The sequence below is a fragment of the Lagenorhynchus albirostris genome, chromosome 6 (assembly GCF_949774975.1).
Source record: "Lagenorhynchus albirostris chromosome 6, mLagAlb1.1, whole genome shotgun sequence".
Taxonomy (NCBI): domain Eukaryota; kingdom Metazoa; phylum Chordata; class Mammalia; order Artiodactyla; family Delphinidae; genus Lagenorhynchus; species Lagenorhynchus albirostris.
The window spans coordinates 13,432,929-13,445,143 of record NC_083100.1 but is presented as its reverse complement, the minus strand read 5'-3'; the positions used below and the strand labels follow the sequence as shown (position 1 = coordinate 13,445,143).

At 39.8% G+C, this 12,215-nt stretch overlaps 1 protein-coding gene across 2 annotated transcripts in view; it reads right to left on the bottom strand.

Moving 5' to 3' along the window:
- Window positions 1-12,215, bottom strand: part of DOCK10 (dedicator of cytokinesis 10) — a 277,694-nt gene that overhangs the window by 195,419 nt on the left and 70,060 nt on the right. The window contains exon 1 of one of the 2 annotated variants that reach the window (XM_060151257.1): window positions 11,552-11,713. The exons of the other annotated variant lie outside the window; for it this stretch is intronic. Within the exon in view, the coding sequence (XP_060007240.1) occupies window positions 11,552-11,713 (162 nt within the window). Of the gene's footprint in view, window positions 1-11,551; window positions 11,714-12,215 lie in introns of those variants that run through there. 2 annotated transcript variants of the gene reach the window in all.

The following is a 12,215-nucleotide window of genomic DNA, read 5'->3' as shown; positions in this document are numbered from 1 at the left end:
GTCATTGTTCTGCCACCAACTCTTATGAGAGCTACAGATATGTCAATTTGTCTTTCTGGCTCTGGGTTTCACTTTTCAAATAAGGCAGCTGAATTCTATGATCCCCAATTCGTAACATGTTATTATTTTAGATAATCTACATGGAAAACTCTGAATTTTTAAGAAAAGTACCAAGCAGCTTGCCACGCTGGACACAGCAGAAGAATGCCATGGCAGAGACCTGAGTCCCTGAGTTAACAGAGACAGAAGGCAGGAGGGAGCAGTGGGGAAAGTGGGCCCACTCAAGCTGCAGGAGTGGAGAGAAAGGGGGTGAATCAGTGGGGTGGGTGTGGCTGCATAAGAGCCAGAGAAGGGAGGAGGGTGTCGTGGAAGGGGGAAGTGGTGTTTCTGGGTCACAGGGAAGGTGGCAGTTACGGGTTTGATAAGGGCCACACTGGGGTTGCCCCTGACATCATCTCTAGCCTGGGTAGCTTTTTCATTTTTAACTAATTAACTAATTAATTAATTTTTAAATTTATTTTGGCTCATTTGCCAATCTGATAACAATATTTGTGCACCTTAGAAAAATTTTCTAGAGACAGGTGAAAAATGACAAATTTTTACTTCACCCCAAATCTTCCTATTAGTAGATACTCTGGTCTCCCCTGCCCCCTCCCTATACACTTTTTTTTTTTTAAATTTATTTTTGGCTGTGTTGGGTCTTCATTTCTGTGCGAGGGCTTTCTCTAGTTGTGGCAAGCGGGGGCCACTCTTCATTGCAGTGTGCGGGCCTCTCACTATCGCGGCCTCTCTTGCTGCGGAGCACAGGCTCCAGGCGCGCAGGCTCAGTAATTGTGGCTCAGGGACCCAGTTGCTCCGCGGCATGTGGGATCTTCCCAGACCAGGGCTTGAACCCGTGGTCCCTGCATTGGCAGGCAGATTCTCAACCACTGCGCCACCAGGGAAGCCCTCCCTATACACTTTAAAGAAATTAAATGCCCTATTTTTTGCTATTTAGTTTTATTTAATTCAGAGAAACAAATGCCCATGGGAAAGCAATAGAGAACGCGCTGGTGAAGGCGGGCCGAGCTTCATGCTTCTCACCACTCCCTGGTGTGGCAAGGGAGAGGCAGTGTGGCACCGTGGCTACAAGCAACCGCTCCGGGTTCAAATGCCAGGTCCCTACCAGATGCGTGACCCTGGCCACGTTCGGTAACCACTAGGTATACCCGCACTGTCCACTGCAGCAGTCACTAGCCATATGTGGCTATTGAAATGTGGCTAGTGTGAATGAGGAACTGAATTTTTAATTTGAGTTCATTTTAATTAATTTTGGTTTAACTTTAAAAACTGGTACTGTAGCCAGTTAGTGGAAAACTTAACTAGTTTTGAAACAACTTGGCTACGTGAATTTACACTTTCAAATGTAAATTTTATGAAATCTAAATACTGCACAAGTATTTGTGATAAATATTTAATATTCCAATTGGAATGTGTGATAAGTATAAATACATACTGGATTTTGAAAACTTGGGATAAAAACAAGAAGGTAAACTATCTCATTAAAAATTGTATATTGATTATATGCCAAAATGATAAGAGTTTGGAGCTTCCCTGGTGGCGCAGTGGTTGAGAGTCCGCCTGTCGATGCAGGGAACGCGGGTTCGTGCCCCGGTCCGGGAAGATCCCACATGCTGCGGAGCGGCTGGGTCCGTGAGCCATGGCCGCTGAGCCTGTGCTCCACAGTGAGAGAGGCCACAGCAGTGAGAGGCCAGCATACCGCAAAAAAATAAAAAAATAAGAGTTTGGATATACTGGGTTAAATAAAATATATTATTAATTTCATCTTTTTTTTTTACTTCTTAAAATATGGCTCCTAGAAAATTTAAAATTATGTGGCTTGCTGTATTTCAGTTGGGCAGAGCTGCTCTATATGCTTTAATTTCTTCCTTAATGATATGGGAATAAAAATAATTTCCTCCAGTAGTTGTTGTGGCAATAAGAAAAGATAACTGCAAAGTTCTTAGCAAAGTGCTTGACAAATAGCTGGACGTGCTCAATCGAGAGCCGTTCTTCTGTGGACGCGATTTCCATCCTTACTTCCTCTGACTCACGAAACAGAGTTTGGAGATATTCTGTGGGATATTCAGTCTGTTCTCATAAAGTGCACGAGAGCCAAGAAGGCCACTGACAGCACAGGGACCAATGGATGGCAGGGATGCTGATAATTTACCAAATGAACCCATATTTTGTTTTCACCTCACAGATTCCTTTTATAACTTTCACGACCTGTAAGATATGGCTTACATTCATTCATTCATTCATCAAACATTTTACTAAGTACCAATTTGTTGAAGAACCTAGATTCCATAGTTTTGCATTCTTAGGTTTCTTAATGGTTATAGACCTGTAATAAAAAAAAAATCTGCTCACATCAGAAAACACTGAAATAGCTTTAAAATGATAAGATGCAGTCTATTCTTCATCACTAAGTTAATAACTTCAACTGTCCTTACTGAACTTAAAATGTATTATCTTTTTTCTTCTCTCTCTCACCTGATTTTCTATTTTATTATTGTGGAAGTTTTAAATTCTAAACATTTCTTTTTAAGATTTTGTATGTTTTTTTCTTTGTGCCTTATTTCTAACTTTGGCATAATTTGGACACCTGGAAAGATGAAGTATTCTTTTATAAATGAGCAAGGGAAAACAAAAAGAAACTAAAAGTTAAATTTTAGAAAAGTGGCAACTGATGGACAACATAGAAGAGAATCTCTAATAAACGTAGGTGTTCTTTGAAGAATCTATTCAGTAAGTATTACAGTGCTCGTGTAAATACGCTAACCTTGAATTTCCATTTCTCCACATTCTATGAAGCACAAATTAAGTTTCCTTTTAGCAGTTCAATTCTTTTTCCTAAAATAACTCTTTAAAGTATATTAAATTTGTGAACCTCTCTTAGTTTCTGAAGCAATCATAATAGCTAAAACTTACTGAGGTCTTTGTAAGTTCCAGGTACATAATAGGTCCTTTATTTGTATTCACTAATTGAACTTTAAAATAACTCCATGAAATATCTCAGTAGACAGATAACAGCCCTCCAGAGTTGTCCATATCCTAAGCCCCAGAACCTGCGAATATGTTATTTACATGGCAAGGGGGGAGTAAGCTGCAGATGGAACTAAGGTGGCCAATCAGCGAACCTAGAAAAGGGGAGAGTATCCTGGATTTTCCAAGTGGGACCAGTGTCATCCACAAGGGTCCTCTGTAAGTGAAACAGGGAGGTAGGAGAGTCAGGGGTCAGAGTCAGAGAGATGTTTGACGACACTATACTGCTGACTTTGAAGATGGAATAGGTCCATGAACCAAGGGTTCTTAACCCATGGCAACAAAATAAAACTTAGGACTGGTACATGGCACTCCTCCCTCTACTCACTCTCCAGGTTTCAGCTCCCTTGTCACTTCCTTAGAGGGAGCCTTCCTTGCTTGTGTGTATGAGGTTGGATGCTCAAAGGGTATAGTCTTAAGGTAGAATGTAACTCTCATTTGAAACACTTATCATGATTACAATTTTACATTTGTTTGAGTCCTTTCTGTCTCTGCCATCAAACTGTAAGCTCCATGAAAGCAGGTCAGTGGCTGGCCTTTGCCATCTGTGCCTGTCAAAGGTAAGGGGTAGTTGTCCCTCTGTTGTCTACTGAATTTCTGATGTTTAGCTAATTAACAATCCAAATTCGTTTGACACATGTTCAATTTGTTGGACATGGTCTTAGAGAACAAAATGTATTCCAGCAGAACAAAGCGGATTATGGGAAATGAATTTCAAAACTCCTAGACTTCAGCCCCTGAGTAAATCAGCTCCATGAGAAGAAAATATGAGAGAATAAAAGAACTATCCAGAAGAAATTTGTTGAAGCATGACAAAAATACTCTATTTGTATTTGGTTTGCCAGAAGATGCCTTTTTATCCTCAACTGTATTACTCAGTTTGCACAAGATTTCACTGTATTGAAACCTGGAACTTGGGGATAAGTTTTAAATCTACTCTTCTAGAAGGCAAAGACACAAACAAAAACAAAACAAGCATAACCAGGGTTTTTCTATATTTGATTATTTAAAAAAGTTAAGGGACTTTTTGTTACCACTTATTTGCTGAGTCTTGACTTTTTCTAGCCATAGAACTGTGTGTTTCTACTTGTAATAAACTGTTTCTTAATCTTCACATTATGGTCTCCCCTCAAACAGTTATACCTACTAAAAGCATAATCTTCTACATGTTCTTATAATATATATTTTTACCAATAATATAAATATCTATTTATATCTATCTATAGTTGAATTTGCAAATTGTTTTTGGTATAAGTTTCTACTCCCATATACCTGATTTTCTGCTTTTCTTTATCACTGTGGTGGTTTTAAATTTTAAACATTTTAGATTTTGAATATTTTGTCTTTGTTCCTTATCATTTCTAAATATGTGTTATTTGGAGAACTAGAAAGTTGCCAGATTATTTGGACAAGATGATACCAGATGTAATTTGAATCTAGTATGGCTTTGCCTCAAAGATTTGTGTTGCTAACTACGAAGCCTCAGTCACATTCAATTAATTCTTATACCCATGGAGAAGCCGTTCAATTCATTTATCCATTTTCTGTGGCTTTGAGATTCAGTGCAAATTCAGTGCCCAAGGAAAAAATAACTGCCAGAGACTCCCTGTGCTTTTAAGTTCCACGTTACACCCATCTATCTACGGCAAACCATTTCAAATCAGTCTCCATTTCACAAGCTTCCTTTCTCTGGGGAATCTTACATTAGTATATCCAAAATTCAAACTCACTAAAATGAAATAAGAACATTTACTCAGGATTGAGAATGTCTGGAAGTTGTTTCCTCCACAGGCATAAAGCAGAAACTGGGCAAAACATGTTAAAATCCCTTTGGTGATGATAAAGTTTTATTAAATTGGAATATTTATTGTAGAGTAAGAAGAGAGATTATTTTATTTCCTTTGAAGTAGCTCCCACAGTATATTTCTCTCTGGTCCTGATTTTATTCATAGGACATAAATGTAAACAAACGTGTGTTCCAAAGAGATGGCATCATTAGTTTCATAAATAATTGATGGCCTTTATTTAGCTTCCTTCCTTATCTTAGGTTCTCAAAGAACTTGACCAGGAAGGAAGGACTATTCTGCCTATTCTACATGAGGGGACACAGATGTGGAGATTTACTGAAGATCAAAAAGCTAATCAAGTGCTTCCCTGGTGGCGCAGTGGTTGAGAGTCCGCCTGCCGATGCAGGGGACACGGGTTCGTGCCCTGGTCCGGGAAGATCCCACATGCCGCGGAGCGCTAGGCCTGTGAGCCATGGCCACTGAGCCTGCGCGTCCGGAGCCTGTGCTCTGCAATGGGAGAGGCCACAACAATAAGGAGCCCACGTACCAAAAAAAAAAAAAAAAAGCTAATCAAGTAGAAGTTTGACAGTTCACTCATGGGCCCTCTCTTCTGGCCACACTCACTATACCACCCTTTTGGGGTAGACATGGAGCAAATACAGTAAAACCCTAGTGGAAACTACCTCCCCACATCACTGATGAGTCACCCAATGGATAATGAACTCTCACTGGGACAGTGACCTACAGTGCATCTCTGGTACTGTAAAGTTAGCTCCCTACCTGCAAGATTTTGTCCTTGTATAATGCTCACTAATTTACAAAGTGATTCCATAAAAATAAACATTCTGATGCTTCTAACAGGTAGAATAGAGAGTAGTCCCCATTTCACAAACCCAGACAAATGAATCAGCATGTCTGGGTGACATGGGCTTTTAAGTGATGGCTTGAGACTCAGACACTGGGCCTTCTGACTCCAAATCTAAGATTCATCATTGAATCACGACCATTCTCAGACCCTCAGGTGAACAAAAGGTGCCCAGGAAAAACCCAAGTTCCTTTACACCTAGTTAGGCAGAGACCAAGTACACTGCAGAAATCAAATAAGTTAAAAAAAAAAAAAAAGAGAAGTTTCCATTTTGGTTGAGCCCACATCATTCACCAGAGTGGGGTTGGCAAACTTTTCCTGTAAAAGGCCAGATGGTAAATATTTTAGGTTTTGGGGCCATATATGGTCTCTGTTGCATAGTGGTCTTCTTTTTCTTCCTTTTTTGTTTTGTTTTACAAAACTTAAAAGTTGTGGAAACCATTCTGAGTTCACAGGGCATACAAAAACAGACTGTGGGCGGAACTGGACCCACATACCATAGTTCATCAGAGCCCTGGACCTGGCAACCACCAAAGGATGACTTGTAATGCAGATCTTCAGCAGCACCTGAAGTTCCCTGGCTTTGAAATGTTTATCCTATAAGTGCACATCCTTGACTCACAGAAGAGAGTTCACCTCCCCGACTCACCACAAGTTAGGCTATTTTTATTTTCCTCTGTCTTCAACCAAAATTAAAAGACAAAGCCACGTTTCGCATGCTATCTGCACTAGATCCCTGGCATTCACAAATGTAAATATCACGGTTTCTACTGTTTCAGAGACACCCCCAAATGCTCATGGGTTTTAAAAACATTTCACTTTTAAGCTCCTAAAACTGTGCTTGGGAGTTGGGCATATAGTGAGAGAGCCCAGCAGCCTGCCTAGCACTTGCTTCTTGTCCTCCTTCTATTTTATCTCTACCCTGCATCATATAAATGGATAAATGCTCTTGGGGTGGGGGGGCAGGGAGGGGAAGAGGAAATAGGCCTTAAAATAGAAGCCAACTTCCAGGGTTGGTGATTAGTAAATTACATCAGAAATTATAGACATTCCTCAGAAAACAGCAGATCTCCATAAATTAAATTAGTGTCTGAGGCCTTCAACAAAATATGCTATAAAGGATGTAAGAAAAACTAATTCATGAAAAGGTTTCTGTTAATTCTCCCATCAGAGCAAAAATTTTTGAAGAGACAAACTAGAGCTTTGAAGGAATTTCCTCATTTTCTCCCAGTTAAATTTGGCTGCATTTTAATAGGCATTGTAATAGTCTCAGATGGTGGGATTCATGTGTCCCTTGCAAAGGCAAAGGGCATACAATGATTTATTTTGATGTGTACCAAGTGTCTCCACTTTGGACTATGCAGCTAAACTATAATCAGTGCCAGCCCAAAGCTGATCTCTATATGAAGACTCAGGACCTGGACTCAGCAATGAGATTCTTTGATATAATGATGACTTAAGTACAAAAGCCTTTTGCAGAACGTTCAAACCCTTGTATTTATTGTAGTAGCTGTCTTCATTCTTAACTTATTCCTGGACATTTCAATGAAGAGTTAGGAAGGCAGCTTTAACAGCTGAACTTTTCAAGTTGGTGTTAGTTGCTTAAAGATTTCAAATCATTGATGATACTGAACTTTTAGTCTATAAAAGCAATGGTGCTGGGCACCACCAGGGTATAAAGCCAACTTAGTTCCTGCCTACATGGGGTTTTCCACCTACCAGTGGGATAAAAAAAATATGAATAATAAGGTAAATAAACAAGTTCAATGAAATAGCTAAAGATATGATTAACTACAAATGGATTGACACACTATACGTATTATAGGAAATTAGAGGAGAGATCATGTATTCATTCATCAATCATTAATTGGTATTTATACAGTGCCAAGCGTTATATCTTCTCTGTAGACTCTTCTTTGGGACTCTGAGCTATATATCCAATTTCCTATTTGCAACCTCCATGTATAGACCTCACAGGCATTTCAAACTTAACATGTCTTACAGTGAACTTAGATTAGCTTGCCAAATCTTCCCCTGCAGCCTTCCCCTTCTGAATGGCAACTCAGTCCTCTGGTTGTGCAGGCCAAAAAACAAACAAACAAACAAAACAAAACCAAAATACCATACAGTCATCCCTCATTCCTCCCTTTCTCTCACTCTTTGTGTTCAATTTGTAAGCAAACTCTACTGGTCCTACTTTTAAAATATATCCGAATCAACCCACTTCTCACAACCTCAGCAACTACCATCCGCGTCTTTAGCTGGGATCATTGCAATAGCTTCCTGACTAATGGTCTCCCTGCTTCCACCCTGGACCCTTGGCAGCCATAGATCCTGTTACTGCCCTGCTCAAGGCCATCCAAATTAACAAACCTACAGTTAACACAGCACTTACTACCCACTAGGCACTGTTCTACGCTCTTTACAAGTAGTAACTGAATTCTCACAATAGCCCTACACGGTAGGTCCTGTGACTCTCTGCGTTTCATCAGTGAAGAAATGCAGGCGCACTTAGGACAAGTCAAGACCACACAGCTAGTGAAGGGCAGACACAGGACTCAAACCTCGACATTCTGGCTCCACAGCCCACGCTCCTAACTTCTGTGCCTGCTCCCTCCAACGGCGTCCCTTCTCACTCCCAGAAAAAGCCCACGTCTTCATGATGGCCCGCCAAGCCTCACATGACCTGTCCCCTGTTCCCTCCATGACGTCCTTCTACTGCCTTCTCCTTGGCTCACTCAGCCACATTGGCCTCCTCACTGGTCCTCAAACACCCCAAGCTTCTTCCCGTATCAGGGACTTTCACCCTGGCTGGTCCTTCTGCCCGAGCCATTTCCGACTCACTCTTCACCTCCTTCAGGTCTTTCCCTCAAATGTCACTTTTTCAGTTAGGATGACCTCGATCCTTCTTATTGATAATCTTAATAACATATCTAGACATGATTCCAAGCACTGAACATCCTTACCTCATTGAACCCTCACAACAGCTCTGGGTTGAGGGAACTATTATCTCCACCTTACAGAGGAGGAAAAGAGCACAGAGTAGTTAAAAAGTATGCAGAAGGTCACACAGCCGATAAGGGATGAACTCAGGATTGCAACCTAGAGTCTCTGGCTCTAGAGCCTGTGTTCTTACACACACACCCACACACGATCAATGTACAAAATTTGGTGACTAGTGGTTGATGGGAAAGTAAGAGAATAAAAAGTCAGTTTGCTCAGAAGCTTGTAGCCAGAGTGAGAAGGCGATTAGCATATCAGGTTAAAGGAGGATGCAAGGTAGGGGGTTTAGATGATCAGTTTCCAGAGCGCCGTTTCTCAGAGCGTCATCCATGACGCTCCTCCAATGGAATCTCAGAATCTGAGATTCTCAGAAACACTCAGGGGGTGTTTGCTAACAGTGCAGATTCCTCAGCTCCACTCCAGACATTCTTATGTAGAGTCATTGGGGCCAGGAGCCCAAGGATTAGTATAAATAAGAACTCCTGGCTGGACCTAGAGATTGTCATACGGAGCGAAGTAAGTCAGACAAAGACAAATGTCATGTGATACTGCTTATATGTGGAATCTAAAAAAAGGGTACAAATGAACTTCTCTACAAAACAGAAATAGAGTTACAGAATCTGTAGAAAACAAACTTATGGTTACCAGTGGGTAAGGGGGGGGAGGGATAAACTGGAAGATTGGGACTGACACTACTATATATAAAATAGATAACTAATAAGGACCTACTGTAGAGCACAGGGAACTCTACTCAGTACTCTGTAATGTCCTACATGGGAAAATAATCTTAAAAAGAGTGCAAATAGGTATATGTATAACAGATTCACTTTGCTGTACACCTGAAACTAATACAACATTGTAAATCAACTATACTCCAATAAAAATTTAAAAACATAAAGAACTCCTAGGTGATTTTGAAACACATTCAAGGTTTCAAACCACCATCTTGGAAAATAGGAAATCGTTTCATTGACTTAAATTAGGACACTAAGCGTCACAACCCTAATATAGTAATTCCATAATGAGATCTTCAAAATATACAATCACAGGAAAATTTTGCCACTTAGGGCGGGGATCTTGGATGGGTTTGTTCATTGGTGGATTCCAACCACCTAGAACAGTGGTTGGCCGACAGTGCATCGGCAACAAATAGTTGTGGAGTGTGTGAAGCTTCCAGTGGCACAGAGGAAACTTTCAAGTTGCACAATAACTTTCTATGAGCATATTTTACTCTGAGTGGTCCAACATTTCCATCAGACTTCTCATAAAAATTCACGCTTCTCAGTTTTATCATTATCTCCTTAGAGACATGAACAGAGTGAAAAAGTATATTGGCTTTTGGAATAATTGATCTAAGTGTGACCTGAGGCTCTGGCGTTTGGCAGCTGTGTGATATAAACAAGGTATTCGATCTTTCTGAACCTGTTTTCCTCATCAATAAATCCATCATCACCTCATTTAATGTCAGTAAAGGTATCCTATGAATTAAAAGGATCTTTGTAAAAAACAGGGCATTGTTATTAAGTGAATGTATTATTTTTTATTTCTCAATTACTTTGAAATACAGTTTTAGGGGCAAATTTCTAGCTGCAAAATTTTATAGTCTAATTAGTAAAATTAGGAAAACTGACTGTTTTAATGACTGAGCTGGCATGAGTAATACACATAGCTATAGAATGTGTTACTGCTATTAAGAGTTAAACTTGGAGCACAAATGTGTCAAATCCTTTTAAATTTAATTTGTGAAAACTTATGGGAAAATGAGTATGAAAATATTCCCACTAAGTGTTTCCTCTTAGAGATCATCATAGCCCAACAGTTGAAGAACAGTCTTGCCCTTTTGAAAACCAGGTATTGATTTGTTGGAGAAATTGGCATAGAATGTTATAGCTTAGTATTCTGTCAGTCAAAGGCAGGCTAAATGACTTTCATTTAAAAACTTTTAGTGTAACAGGTATTTATCATTCATTATTTACTGCATCCTTGATATCTGAACATTGAAATCTAAGAGAAAAAAGTCGATTGTGCTGAAACCACGCAGACTTCAACGCCTCCCCAATTTTGGAAACTTTAGCACACTACTTCCATCCCAACATTGAATTTCAGTGACTAGGCAAATCTCTCCCTGAACCTAAAGTAAGGAGAGACTAACCTCTACTTTATTCTTGCTGATCAAACAGACACACAAAGAAGGCGTAACACTATTATAATTAAAGCACAGACAAAAATGTAATTTGACAAGTGGCAAGAAACAGCTTTCTAATTAAAACACCATGCATTCCACAAAATTCTCAAAAACTTCATTCTGATTTTATGTGTAAGTTAAGCATTTTGGAAAGGCATTTCCACAGCAGCATTGGAAATAAAGGCCTCAAATACTTTGAAGTTAGAGATCTAACTACCAACATTTACACAACTCGATGGGTTACATGTGATATAAAAATATCTATCTGGGGCTCTACTTTCAAATTTGAGTTATAAAATAAAATCCACTTAATTAAACAAGACTTCAAAATTTTCTGTTTCTGCACAAAAGTTAATAACAGCATACAAAATGTTAGGCAGAAGACAGTTTCTCAGAGACCAATAAACTGCACATTTTCATGACAGATCTAAGAGAAAGAAAACCAGTTCTCTGAATAATACAGGAAACAATTTTGAAAGATTTTCCCCAAACAGGAAAGCACAGTAGTAAACTCTAGGTCACACATTTCTTTATCTAAAGCTGAAAACCCAAACCTCGAATGGCAACCTCATTTCTATAATAACAGTTTCATCAACGGAGGCTGCTCTGCCACAGATACCATACCATTATGATGAGGGTTCTGGGTCTACTCATTTCATCGTCACTTTCCAGAGGCAAAATTTCATGGGATGGTTCCTCCTGGCGTCGTCTACAAATGTGTGGACAGCTCCTCTGGACCACAGAACGAAAAGCCTGAAGCAGAACAATGCTGGCAGTGCAGCCCATCGCTGCATCCTGGAGCCCACAAAATAACTTCTATGTTGATGCTATGTTTGAAAACAGTGGCTCCTTGTCCCTGAAAACAGCCTACATTGCAGCTGCAGCGAGCTCACTCTCCAATCACTTCCTTGAGCTCTGATCATCTGATCACTGCCAAATAGCTTGGATGCAGAGATGGGAAAGATTTGATCCACCGAAACTGAACACACTCAGGGATATTAGAGCATTTCGCTCAGACAGCATTGCTCAGTTCATTTCAAGAGCACGTTTCCTGTTCATTACAGTGATTCTCTTCGATTCTGGTTTCAGAGGTCTGAATAAATATATCTTTCCCTCTCAGACACTTAAACAAATCACTCTTTTTCACATTAAACAACTGAAAAATTGACTTCACACTAACATTTTTTTTAAGGCAAATGAGTGTCATACAAAGAGTGACATGATTGTTTTCAAATGTGAAAACTTCCAGAAGTAAACTTTATTAGACACCTTACTAAGTGACTGGGGT